Here is a 14040-nt window from a genome sequence, read left to right as displayed (position 1 = left end):
GGGAAAAATGAAAAGAAAACCAAGTGAAACAGAAAGAGACACCAAGCTCTTAGAGTGATGTCACAGCACTGAGAGTACCAAGCCTGTGACAATTGGAGGTGTATAAAGACAGTATACCCTACCCAGATCTAGCCAATGGTCAGAACAGTCTCCACAATTGAGTGGAGAGTGGGATATGACTTTCTCACGTACTCTGGTGCCTCACATTTGTCCATGTCCCCTGGAGGGGGAGACCTGGTGGCACTCAGAGGAAGGACAGCAGGTTACCGAGAATAGACTTGATACCCTATGAGCATATACAGGGGGAGGTAATCCCCCTCAGGAACAGTCATGGGGGAGGGGAATAAGGGGAAAATGGGAGGGAGGGAAGAATGGGAGGATACAAGGGATGGGATAACCATTGAGATGTAACAAGAATAAATTAATTTAAAAAAAAACAGTATAAATAAGGACCTCTGGGCTCAGAGATACAGTCACAGGGGCCGTGTCGCTGTCCGCAGTGCTGAACGCTCGGCGCTCCGCCCTCATTGCAGTCTGGCGCTCAGCAACCCAGCTTCACTTTTTGTTTTTGTTTTTGTTTTTGTTTTTGTTTTTGTTTTGAAGCATATTCTCCTGTTTTCCCGTACTACTAAACACTTTAAGGAAAGGGCTGGCAAGATGTGCAGGCACCTGACACCAAGCCTGCAGCCTGAATTTAATCTCCAAAACCTGTGTAGTAAGAGAAAACATATTCCTCAGATTGTCCTCTGACCTCCAAACATTTGTTGTGGTGCATTCACATACATGCACACAAAATAAAGAGATAGATAGATAGATAGATAGATGATAAATAAATGGATGGATGGATAAATGGATGAATAAATAAAGATTTAAATGAACAAATGTTATTTGAATGAAAAATTAATCTAAATTAAGGTGATTTAAATGCATGTAAACTTAAATAAACAACTTTTTCTTGGCTTTGGAAATGCCAAACATCAAACATACAAAAGTTGAGAGAATGGAATAACTTTTATGCACCTGTCACATCTTACCACACAATGTCTATTATCAACTCATATTTTATCAGCTTACATGCACACGTGTGCACATGTACACACTGGGGTATTTGTGAACTCTCTCTTTCATGCACACTGCCATACAGAGCTCTAAGAGATAAGAACTCTTTAAAAACACACTTACCAACCCAGAGGCATAACCTAAAAGTGATTATCAGGGTGACCAGACAGGCATGGTGTCACACGCCTGTCACATGTATGCCCCAGCATTTGGGAGCTGAAAGAAAGGAGAATCAGGAGTTTGGGGTCATCTTTGACTACACAGTGAGTTTGAGGGCAACCTGGGCTACACAAGACTGTCTCAGAACACCAGAGGTGACTGTGTGAGATAATAAACACACCTATTTTACTATCAGAACCAGTTTTCTCTGTGCATCCCATGGCAAAATGACATCCATTTAAAAGAAGTACAAAGGGCTGAGGAGACGGCTCAGTGGATAAAGTGCTACCTGTGCAAACATTAAGTCATGAGTTTGAATCCCTAAGACCCACATTAAAGAAAAAAGCTTGGTATGGCTGCATGTGCCTGTAAGACCATCATTGAGAGTTGAGAAAAACAGGTTCCAGGGGGTGGACTAGCTGATCAGCTTAGCCAAAAGGATGAATTCCCACTTCAGTGAGAGATTCTGTCTCAAAGCAACAAGAAGGAGAATGATAGAAGACACCCAAAGTCTTCCTGTGGCTTCTGCACCTGCACACATACATACACACACACACACACACACACAGAGAGAGAGAGAGAGAGAGAGAGAGAGAGAGAGAGAGAGAGAGAGAGAGAGAGAGAGGAGAGAGAGAGAGAGAGAGAGGGAGAGGGAGGGTGAGTGACTGGGATGCAGCCCAGTTGTAGAATGCTTGCCTGGTATCAATAAAGCCCTGCATTCCATCCCCATCATCACTGTGTGTGTGGCAGTACACCCAGCCTTTCTGTCACCCCAGCAGGTGCCCTGTGGGGTGAGGAGCTGACTTGGGAGGGGGATGCTGAGCAGCCTCTGGCATAGATATGACACAAAGGACAGGGATGTGAATGATCTCAGGAGTGTCCTGAGATTCAAGTCCCCTGGCCTGGAGCCCCCATTGGTCAGGGTGAAATGGCCTCATTCTGAAATCTGAGAGTAGGACCACGGCAGTACCCCCAAGTCAATAGAGACAGAAAACGACCTTCTAGAACCACCTAACCCCAAGAAAGACAGCCCCTCCCTGGTGCAAGGGATCGAGTCTAGCCCACATGAGAGTCAGCTAGTAGGTGAGGATGGCTCAACCCTGAGACTTCCAGAGGGTAGAGAACCTCTTGCTTATACTGTCTGCTCTCCCGGTCCCTTCAGCCCTGGCTGTCCCTGTGCCACTGGCGCACACCTGAGGTTTGGGTGGGGAGGGGCAGGAGGGTAGATATGGTTCATTGTATATTCCAGGATACCCTGAAACTTGATACTTCCCCTGCCACCACCCTCTCAGTGCTGGATTATAGGCCTGCACCCCCAAACCCTGCATCAGCTCTTTATTCATTACTTCATCCCCTGCCCTGACCCAAACTCCTCGGTGATGGGGTTAGAGAGGAGGCCTGCAGAGGACCCAAGTTCCCAGCAGCCACAGCAGGCACGTCACAGCTGCTTATGACTCTAGTTTCAGGGGTTTGGATGCCATCTTCTGGCCTCAGTGGGCAACTACGCACAAGCGGTGCACATAAACTCACACAGACACACATACAAGAAAAATAAAGAATCTTCAACCTCTTTGGTGATGCAGCCTTGCCACCACCGCCTGTGGCTCTCAACACACCCTCCATCCTCTCTCCCACAGCTACGGCCGTGCTGTGACAAGGCCTTCACTCTCTTTGCCAGACCTCTGTGCCTGCTGCTTCCCCTACCCCCCCCCCCAGGGCCTTGCAAAACTCCTGGCCTCTTGTCAGATCTCAGCTCAAGAGCGGCCTTCTTGGGCAGCCTCTTGACAGCCTGGCTTCACAGCCTCACTCACTGTGTTCTCCTCTAAGCACCCCTGCGAGGGCTCGTGGCAGCATTTTCCGTATGTATTCCATCTGAGAGCCAAGTGAGTGAGTGAGTGAATGAATGATAAATGGTGAATAAATGAATGATGAGTGAATGGTGAATCCATGATAGATGAATGATCAATGTATGTGTAATCAATGAACGAATGAATGACTCATCATTTCTTCTGTCCACTATTTATTATGTAATCTCTTCTCCATTGATGCCTCCATTTCTGTATAGTCCCATCTCCTCTTGGGCTGAGTGCCTCCTACAGTCTGGCCAAGGGCACAGTGTGGGGTTCTTCAGAAACCGGAAGAACAGAGACCACCTCCCACCAAGGAGATGCCAGGGGATCGTTGGAACATGTGCCACCCAGAAACCTTCCCAAGGAATCAAGCTGCAGTGGTGTTAGGCTCCATCTACAACAGAAGCATCTATGATCAAGACTCCTCCCCACCCCCAAAACAGATCTCCAGTCAGCCACCTTCTAGCTGCATTTGTCACAGCAGCCAACCCTTTGGATAAGTACAGGCCAGAGAAAGGAGGTGGAGGAACCTTGACAGAGCAGACACTACCATAATCAGGGCCTTAGGGTGCCAGCTCCAGTTCCAGCCTAGTGCTCTAGAGCAGAACACACATCTTCCGGATACCTGTACCTTCTGTGTCTCCAAAATGGAGATCCAGAACTGAGATGTGTCTTCTTAGCTTGTATCTTTTCTCCCTTTACAGAAAGAGTAGGAAGAGGGCAGTGGCCTGGACACACAGTAGCCTGGAGACATCCAGAGTGGCCCTGGGGACCCAAGGTCCCAGGAGCAGGTGCAGAGGGCTTTTGTCCCTACTCCAGGAAGCCACCTGCCCATACAAGAAGTCCATGGCCCAGCATGGGCAAGAAGCCAGATCTTTTTGTCAGTAACACAGCAACTTCTCTGAGCCGGGACTTGGGCTCAGAGGCCCTGGAGTATGAACCTGACACAGGCCACCTGCAAGAGTCACCACAGCAAGAGGCAGGCAGGAGCACACAGGATGAGAGCGTGGACAGAGTTCAGGAAGTCACACATGGTGCTTGGCCTAGCCCAGTGCACGATCAGCAAGCCTGAGGGGACGGGAGTCTGTACTGGTGACGGATGGGCTGCAGAGAGAGCAGAAACATGTGTGAGTTCAAGGCCTGGGGTTTGGTGAGTGTAGGGTGTGCCATAAGGGACAAGCCTTACAGGGAGCAGGGTATTTGACCCCCAGCTCTCTGAGGAAAGTCTCAAGCCCTCAGCAGGACCCAGAAAGAGAACATCTGGACTCCAGGGTGGCTTTTTCTGAGAGTATGGGGACAGGGTGGTACCCTGGGTCTCCTGCAGCAGGGAAGCAGTCAGAAGACAGGTGAGCAGCACCCAGCTACGTGGAGCCAACCTTGCTGAGCCTTCTGGGGAAATCTGTCCCAACCATGATACAACAAAGACAACCCTCCCCAAAGCAGACTGCCCAGTGTGAGTGTCAAGAGACTCCAGACACTAGGTGGCATACACACAGCAATGAACACACAGACTGGTCTCCTCAGGTGGGTAGACAGAAGGACACGGAATGTGTGCTGAGCACTAGATGGTGCTAGGTTCTGAGCGCTATGAATTGGGTGCTGGGCACAGAGTGCTGGGTAGTGATTGTGGGCAGCATGCTGCAGTCCTGGCAAGTGCTCCTCCGGTCCCTCCCGCTGCCTCACCTGCCCAGCCTGAGAAGCTGTCTCTTTGCCTTGGAGTAGACCTCGAGGGCTGAACTCTTCAGTAGGCCCTGCATCCACCACAGGTCATCTGGCACCTCAGGCAGCCACAGCAGCAGCCTGCGGAAGGGGCAGTGTCAACTCTGGAATGGCTCCAGATCAGAAGTGGTCCCTACATTCCAGGCAACATGTGGAGAGAGAAGGAGGGGTGCCGAGGCTTGGCAAGCTCATCTCGGGGTGGCGCCACGGGGCACGTGCATGGTGAGATGTCCTGAAGTCAACTTTGAGCTTTAGGGAGGGATGGACCTTGGGAGGCGGGGCAGGATCAACATCCACAGAATTCCCATGGAAAGCCTGGGGTAGAAATGGCAGGGTGTGGTATGATGCTACTTTACAGGCTACTCTGTTAAGCAGCCTGGAGATTCAGAGAACCTTTCGGGGCCTCAGATTTCCTCACCTGCCAAATGAGGACCACCTGCCTGTAGTCCCTTACCCTCCTTATCTCCATCCAAATGAGGACCACCTGCCTATAGTTCCTTACCCTCCTTATCTCCATCCAAATGAGGACCACCTGCCTATAGTTCCTTACCCTCCTTATCTCCATCCATCCCTGTTTCTGCCCTGTGTCAGTCATCCATCCATATTCCCTTCTGAGTCCAGTGCCTCCTCCTGCTCCAAAATGCCCTGGGTGTGGGTTGTGTGTGCGGTGTGTTCTGGGCTGCCTTCCAGCAGGCTAGGGCCATAGAAATGGCTAGATTGTTTACATCTCTTCATTCTCATTTCATCTGCTCATGGTTATAGTAAACAGCTCTGCATGAGGCGAGTCTGTCAGGAGGAAGGTCTCTCACAGCTTTGTGCCACCGGTTACTTCACACCCGTGCTGGCTGATCACTAACTCAGGGCAGTACAGCCGAGTCCTGGGGCCTCACCATCATAAACATCTAAAGAAGAGGCTTTATAGAAGCACAGATCTCAGGTCCGGTGCTGGGGCACAAGGCTGGAGTCCTAGGCAGGGGAAGTCTTGAGTTCAAGACCACTCTGGGTTACAAGGTTAGCAGGATCCTTTCTCAAAGACAACATCAGCTCTCCCTACTGCACCTCCATGTCTGGATGAAGCTCGCTCGCCCGCCTGACCACAGACCCCGTGTGGTCACTGCCACTCGGGGGTCCTGCCACTCTCTAGTCCTATGTCAAACAGACACCAGCTTTCACTACAGCCACATGCTCCTCCTCTTGGGTTCCTTGGATGTAGTTGACTCCTTTCTGTCCCAGGACCTTTGCAGAAAGTACCCTGCCCGCCTGGAAGGCTTTTCCTTCTCCTTTGCCTAATGGGACTGGGGCCCATCTTTAAGACTCAGATGTCATTGCCTGACTTGCCTGGACAAATAGTTCTAAGTATGGACCTGGGGTAGCTCAGAGCTGGTGCAGCTCTCTTCTAGAAGCACATGCAATGGCTGTGAGCCGTGTGCTCCACCAGGCCAGGAGCCAGGTTGGGGTCAGCCTGCTGCTCTTGCCCTCTACTGACTGACACCTTATCCCCGGTCAGCCCAGGTGAGTGGGCAGATGAGGCCGCATAATCCCAGCATGGTAAAGTGCTCAGTGGGGAGCACTCAACTGCAGCAGAATGACCTGAAGGGGCCTTGCTTTTAGGAAATGTGTCATGACCCAGAGAGGCCAAGAGTCCATCACACAGCTGAAGGAGCTGCCAAGGGCATCTTATTGTCGTGAACACTCTCACCACGGAGCAGAGGGCAGAAGGTTACAGAAAAGCCTAGGTACCAGCCAAGAGTCTGTGTAGCCAACCACATCCGTCCTTCCCAGTTCTCTTTGGCAGAGCCTACCCAGGCGCGCCATGGGCAGGTAGTGTGGGGGAAGGCAGGTGCCTGCCAGCTCTAGTCACCCAGCCACCCTCACTGACCACAAGCCTGCCCCCCTCAGCCCAGCCTCCCTCACCTCCTGCTCCGGAAGTAGGCGTACTCGAAGGGCAGCGTACAGGGCAGTAACAGGTAGGTCAGTGCCCTCCCTGGCAGCGAGCACTGGACACGGGCCCAGAAGTCCCGCTTGCATGCTTTCCTCAGTGCTGCAAGACAGAGAGAGGCCCACGGATCCTTGGTACCCTCAGGCTGTGAAGTTGTCCCCTCTAGGCAGCCCAGGACCACCAAGCGCTGGGGTCCCAGGAGATGCAGGGATTATCCACCCTCAGCACCCCCCCCCCATGAAGCCATTGCTGACAGCAGGGGTCGCCCTGTACATGCCCGCTCAACCCACTGAATCTGCTCCAGAGAAGGAAACTAAGGTTCAGGATCCAGTCTGCTCCAAGAAGAGGCAGAGCCAGAACTGTCCACTTGAAGACCACTAGGTTCCTGTCCTGAGCTCTATTTTCCTCTCCTCATCCCAGGAGAAGTTTGCCATGATGCCTTAGATAAACAAGCATCCCCAGGCCTTTTTTTTTTAACACCAATAACCTCTGAGCAGCAGTGACCACAGCATCCATGTTGCCAGCTCCAAATCCCTTGTTCACCAGGATAAGCAGGGTGGCAGTGACTGGTTAGGGCAAGAGCCAGAAGGCCACTCCAGACTTCTGGTAGCTCAGACTACAGCTCAGACTTAAGCAACAAGGTCTGAGATTTGCAGCCAAGGAAACAATACCCAACTCCGTCTACTCCCTAGTCACAAGAAATGGGTCCTCAGTGGAACAAAGCAATAGGTGGGAAACCCAGGATGTCTGAACATTAGAATCACTGTCCCATTTCCTACCGGAGCTAGCTGTAGTGCACAGGGGCAGTAGCCATGACCCCACTGATTCCAAATTCAGAAGCCTAGACCCAGGGCTCGGTGCAGACCACAAACCTTCTGGATACAAACTAATGTTCTATCCTTATTCCTCACACCCTCATATGCCCCCCCCCCACTGTCTCCTCTTGAGGCTTCCCTATCACCTCAAACTCTTTGCCCTCCCCAGACTAGCTCTACTGCACCCCCAGGGCTCCCCAGCTGTGGGTTTGAATGAGAAGGCCCCCACCGGCTCATATATTTGAATACTTCTCCTTGGCTGGTGGAACTGTTTAGGAAGGATGGGGAGGTGTGGCCTCGTGGGAGGAGGTGTGTCGTTGGGGGGGGCGGGGCTTGAGATTTCAAAAGACTCACAGCAGGCCCAGTGTTGTTCTCTCTGACTCCTACCTGCAATGTGAGATGTGAGCTCTTCGCTATTTTCTGCCAGCATCAGGGAACCGGAAGCCAAATTAAACACTTTCTTTAATAAGTTGCCTTGGTCATGGTGTTTTTAATCATAGCCATAGAAAAGTAACCAAGATGCCACCTTTCTCCTCCTGCTTTCCCGGTTCTTCCCAAGCTTGTGTGTGTCATATCACCCAACCACTATGCTGAAGCCCCAGAGAGCTACCAGCTCAGCCTCTCCAGGCCCAGGGTCTTTGCACACGTGATGCTTTCTGCCCAAATTCTCATCCATTGATCAGCCCCCATTTGAAGTGTCTCTGGGATGCCACCTGCCACATGTACCTATGTTTGTCTCTAGGCAACCTCACAATAGCCTGGGCACAAACCTGCCTTTCCCAGGCACAGCCTTGGGCTCTATACCCCAGTGGCAGACAGGAAAAACCTGCTGAGTTCCTTCTTTCAGAGCCTCAGTTTCCCCAGCAGTGAAATAGTGCCAGACTGCAGTCAGGAGTGAATGACACAGAAAAAAAAAAAAAAACCCAGCCACATGTCACACTTGGTAGGGACTTGGAAGATGTGAGTGTTCAGGCAGATGAGTGCTGTGAGAAGGGACAGTACCGGCCTCCAGCTCCGGTGACAGCAGCTCAAAGTCCGGCACATCTTTGACAAGCACACTGGGAATGTCCCACCTAACAGTCAGGCCAGCCTTCTGATCCTGGCCATGGTCAGCACCCTCGGGCCTCTCCACGAGGGCTGGAGGCTCCTTAGATGCCAGCGACCACAGCACTGGCTCCTTGGTGAGTCCTGGATAGGGAGGGAGAAGAGCTGATGTTGGCTCAATGGCAGCCTCCAGGGGACATGGTGTCTCAGTGCTCAGAGCACCTCCAGGCTACAGAATGAACCCCAATGGGGCCCCGCCCTCCCGTCCAGCCCACTGTAGAGCCCCAATGACATAACACTGTTCTCCAATTCTGCCCTACTCCCACCTGCCAGCAATGAGAGCCTCGGCCTTTCTGCCTCAGTTTCCCTCTGTAAAAAGAACCTAAGGCCTGCTGTTGTGAGAGTTAAGTTCAGTGCTCTCAAGCTCTGGCATGGAGTGGGGTGCTGCAGCTTGGGGTGGAGTACAGGGATTGAGAATGGGCCTGGAATGTATAGCCAGAATTCATCTCTCAACCTTGCATCCTAGGGTGACAGCCATGCTTTCCAGGCCTGAAGACTACGCCCCTCCTGCAAGCTGACATAACCCTTGGAGTACAGCTCCCCCTCTGTCCTTCTGACTGTGTCTTCCCATCCCAGACACTTTACAGCTGGTCCCAATCCAGCTCAGCTGTCACCTCCAGGAGCTCTCCCTGCTTACTTTCCCCACTTCGGGCCAAGATGAAAGCTTTCTCTGGCCCGGCTCACCTCTGGAAGTCCCTCTGTCACCTACCCCGTCTCTCCAGGAACTTCAGGGCATCCAGGTAACCTTGTCTGCAATAGTCAGCCACCACCTGGGACACGCAGAGCAGAGGGAAGGCAGTGCTTGGGGTTCTCTAGCAACAAGCCATGGGCTGGAGGCATGTCAGCAGATGGACATGGCTTCAGCTCGGCCTGCTGCCCCAGTGACTCTCTGCAAGGGCTCAAGGACCCCAGACACCCAATAAGGTGGAGCCCAGAGCACAGCTCTGTGGAGGCATCTCTCCCTTCCCACCTTTACATTGGTTCTTGGACTCAAACTCAGTCTCTAGGCTTGCATGGCAGGTGCCTTTACCTGATGAGCCATCTTGCTCTGATGGTACACACACACACACACACACACACACACACACACACACACACACACACGTGCTGGCTGAAGTCTCTGAAGCTCGCTGGGAAGACCATGTGGGACAAACAGTAAATCTTGGCTCTGCCACTTGGGCTGTGTTACCAAGCAAGTGACTTAGCCTGCCTGAGCCTGTGTCTTCTGAGAAGTGAAACTTCCTACGGGTTGGAGGGCATGGTGGTACACATCCTTAATCCCAGCACTTGGGAGATGTAGACAAGCAGATCTCTGTGAGTTTGAAGCTAGCCTGGCCTACATGGTGAGTTCCAGGCCAGCTAGGGCTGTATAGTGAGATTCTAACTTCAAAAAACAAAGACTAATGAGGTACTGAAGAAATGACTCAGCGGTTAAAAGCACTGACTGCTTCTGTGGAGGAGTACTATTCAATTTCCAGCACCCATGTTGGGCAGCTCAAAACTGCCTCTAATTCCAGTTCCAGAGGTCCAGTGCCCTCTTCTGGCCTCTTTGGGTACTGCATTCACATGCACAAACACACACACACACACACACACGTATAAATAAATGAAAAGAAATCTAGAAAAAGAGAGATAGAACTAGCTGCCTCTGCTCACAGAGCCTGCCAGTTGAATACACAGCCAGATTCCATCACTCACCCAGGAAACGGCAGAAAAGTTGGAACCTGTCTGAGCTCGGGGCTTGTGTGACTTGGGTCTGGGCAGTAACTGCAGCTAAAGAGAAGAGTGGTGGGCAAGAGCCATACAGGGTGACCTACCTCAGGCTTGGGGGGGAACAATGACATTAACCCCATAAAGAAGTTCCTGGTAGATATCTGGAAACTGGCATTGAAGGCGGTTAGCTCATTCAGATTGGCTGAGGTGCTGTTGGGACTGATGTCCACTGTCCCGTTGAAAGGAGAGATGGTGATAGTGGTGGGGGAATCGTTGAAGGGCAGGTTGTTGCTCAAAGCCCCATCAAAGTAACGCTGGAAGGCAGGGAGGCGTTGGGCCACACCATCTCCCCCACACCCTCACCATGTTGACCGGTGTCCATAGCCCACTCCAGCCTAGGTGCTGAGCCTCTTTAGGCGGGGAGGCTTGGCACACAGTAGGTGCTTCACTGGGAGATGGCACCCTCACTCCTATCTCCACATCTGGACAAGCCCTTGTCCTAGCTGCAGGGAGCCCAGAGTGGGGTGCAGGCAGGGGCCCTGCCAAACAAACTCACCTCCCCTCTGAATGCTGGGGGGATCGTCCCACAGTACAACGGGAAGTACAAGGTGCAGATCAGAGCCTGGAAGACAAGACCGTCGCCCTAGCTCAGCGCTCCACACCTTCCCTTGTACTCAAATGAAGAGCAGGGGAACACAAGCCTTCTGGATGCCACCTTCCTCTCTCTGCGGGGGGGGGGGAGGGGGAATGGAGGGGGGAGAGCACTCTAGCTGCCTGGAAACTGCCTGGGATGTCCCCTAAGATATAAACCAAGGTCCAAGTGCCAACTCCCTCTCTCTCTCTCTCTCTCTCTCTCTCTCTCTCTCTCTCTCTCTCTCTCACACACACACACACACACACACACACACACACACACACACACCCTAGGCCTGGAAGGAAGGTGCCATCAAAAACCTATGTGTCTCCCCAAGAGGTGACCCAAACAGATGCTCCTCTGAGAAGAAATGCCAGCCCCACCCCCACCCCCACCCCCGCCCCGACACACACACACACACACACACAGACACAAGAGATACCATCTCCTAGTAAAAGCTCTGACAAGTCCTGCTGGGGAGAAAAAAAAGAGTCTTCGATTGTAGACTGATCCTGTGAACAGATGGACACTAGCCTCAAGCTGGAAAGGGCTGTGCACACTGTCCTGTGTTTCAAGATGCCTAAGTGTCACCCCTGGTCTCGCCTGCTAAATGCCAGCAGCGCACACAGATACATGCAAAATGTGACAGGCAAGGACAGTTCTAGCATGGTCACCTATGCTGGGGAAAGGGCTGGACAAGCACTGCAGACCTAAAGGAACACAGAGCCTTACCTGACAACCTCGAAGGGCATTGTTCCCACTGTTTGAAATGTGAACGAGCCCCTCCTTCCCACAGTCGGGCGCAGTTGATGACAGCTGAGATTTACTGAGCGCCTTGTATGTGCTGTCCAGGTGAGCACATGGGGACCGGCTCTGAAGTCCCTCCCTGGGCACCAGCCCCCTCAGGTACACACTGACACCCGAACACCTGAGTTCCAGTGGCTGCTGACTCAGCCTGTCCCAGTGTCGGGTACAGGGCACCATATATGGTCCTCAGCATGGGTGGGGGGACAGGCAAAGACCATGATAGGAAGAGTGGACAGAGCTGCACTGAGGGACACCAGGAGTCTTCTTCACACTGGGCTGAGACCTTCCAGTATGGCGACCCATATCCCTTCAGAGCTTTCCGCCACGGCCCTGCCCCTCTTACCTTATGCCCCAAGTCAGAATCTGCCTGGTCGGAGCAGGCTTCATTCCTTCCCTGCCTTGGTCTCCTGATTGAGTTTCACATAGGCCCTTTCCTAGTCCCCTCCCAGGAGCTATGCTCATTGGGTACAAGCCCTAAGAAGGCAAAATTTTTCATCTGTGCCCATCCCTGGCCAAAACCAACCAACCAACCAACCAACCAACAAAAAAACATAGCATACAACAGTGCCCACACATAATGGATGCTCGGTAAATGTTTTGCTCTGGCAATCAGAAAGCACTTGGAAGATGTTGGTGGGTGGGGCAGAGCCAGGCAAGAGCAGTCCTAGAGGCCCTGACTATGGAATCTCACTGCCCCTCAGGAGCATCTCGGGTTCCTCTTCATCGCTGCCTCTAGAGAGCCTTGGACTTAGGCCAGCCTCAGCTGCAGTCTAGCTCCTGCTACACCACCACCCCAACACACACACACACACACACACACACACACACACACACACACACACACAGTCACCCACAGAAACCCCTAAGCTCACTCTCATTTGGTGGACTATATGCCTCCAGCTGCAGGGCCCCGCCCAGCACCAGCTTACCTGGATGAGTTCATCCCGGGTGGCAAAATCAGTAACTATGTAGTTCTGGCCATCGGGCCATCGGGTCAAGGAAATGCCCAGCTTCTGAGAAGCCAGGATGTGGCAATTGTCGGGTAGGGTGTCCTGTAGCTGTTTTCTGATGTGCTCAATGGGTGCATAGGCCGGATGGAAGATGCCCAGGCTCAGCCTCTCCACGTGCTTTACCAGGCCCAGGAGATGAGAGCAGCAGTAGTCTGCAGGGTTGGTGTGACTAAGGCCTCAAGGACCTGGGATCACCGAGGGCCACCCGCACCCCCCAAAGACCCACCTCCCTTAGGGATGCCTAGGGGTGAGTTCTTAAGATCTCTGCCCAGTCCTGGTAGCCAGTACTCCCAAGGGACCTTAGGGGTAATATCCCAAATCTAAAGCCAGAATCCCATCTTTGGAGATAGAAGCGACCATGGCCCTCAGATTCAAAGATGCATATAAAGCCCTGGGGGCACATTGCCAGGCTCAGCTCCCTGCGAGACTTCCCCAAGCACCTGCCGACTTGCCGCAGACTATGCTCATAGCGTTGAGGGCGCCCGAGGAGGAGCCATAGAAGCGGCTGGCGCCCTGAAGGAGGCGCGGCGCGCGCTCGCGCAGACACTGGGTGACGCCCACGTGGTAGAGGCCCAAGTAACCCGCGCCTGAGAAGGACAGGCTCCAGCCTCCCTCTGCCTCCAGGAAGTCCATAACTGCGACGCGAGGCTGCAGACACCTCAGCCTGGATGCAGCGCTGGAGCAAGAAGGACTGTGGCGCCGGGGCTCCAGCAGGCTTGAAACAAGCCGCGATGGGGATGGAGCTCCAGGTGGCACAGCAGGGTGGCCCCGCCCTAAGCTGAGTCAGTTATAACCCTAGCAAGTTGAGGGGTTGGCACAGTCATCCTCTCCCAAGTATACACGGTTGCGTTCAGAATCATAACAAGCTGTAAGTACCCAGGCCTGGTCCGCAAGCACATCCTGTTGCGGATTGCAGTCGCCTAACCTCGGGGTGTCTGCATTTCAAAAGAGGCACAAGCAGGAAAGGCCAAGCTTCTTTGCTTGCATGGCCTAACCTGTGAGGCCAGGGGTCAGGGGCCAGCAAGGCATGTGGGAGGCCGAAGGCCTGGCATCTGGGCTCAGCAGGGAAAAGGTTGCCACAGAACAGGTGCCTCCAGATATGCAAACTCCCCTCATTGCAGTCCCCACGAAGTCACCTAGCAGGTACCAGGCTCCCAGGAGCATGTGGGAAGTGATGAAGTAAGGCACCTACACAGCCAAGCCATCACGTGTAAGTCCAGCCAGGCATGCC

The 14040-nt window shown here is 52.8% G+C and overlaps 1 protein-coding gene across 2 annotated transcripts; it reads right to left on the bottom strand.

Moving 5' to 3' along the window:
* Positions 1 to 3202: 3202 nt before the first annotated feature.
* Positions 3203 to 13726, bottom strand: PNPLA5 (patatin like domain 5, triacylglycerol lipase). 2 transcript variants are annotated; one of them, XM_084748946.1, is made up of 9 exons: positions 13250 to 13726; positions 12729 to 12961; positions 10915 to 10980; positions 10344 to 10418; positions 9355 to 9415; positions 8544 to 8729; positions 6702 to 6828; positions 4752 to 4868; positions 3203 to 4172 (listed from the first exon to the last, which is right to left on the bottom strand). In XM_084748946.1, the coding sequence occupies exons 1-9, from the start codon at positions 13440 to 13442 to the stop codon at positions 4112 to 4114; spliced, it is 1119 nt and encodes a 372-aa protein (XP_084605072.1). In that variant the 5' UTR covers positions 13443 to 13726; the 3' UTR covers positions 3203 to 4111. The 2 variants fall into 2 exon arrangements, with proteins under 2 accessions (XP_084605072.1, XP_084605071.1); XM_084748945.1 differs by lacking the exon at positions 10344 to 10418 and adding an exon at positions 10463 to 10672 and having other exon boundaries at positions 13250 to 13720.
* Positions 13727 to 14040: the final 314 nt, after the last annotated feature.

This window comes from Acomys minous (assembly GCF_964271855.1).
Source record: "Acomys minous genome assembly, chromosome: 12".
Lineage (NCBI taxonomy): Eukaryota > Metazoa > Chordata > Mammalia > Rodentia > Muridae > Acomys > Acomys minous.
The sequence above is the reverse complement of the archived record's forward strand: the minus strand, read 5'-3'. Positions and strand labels throughout refer to the sequence as shown.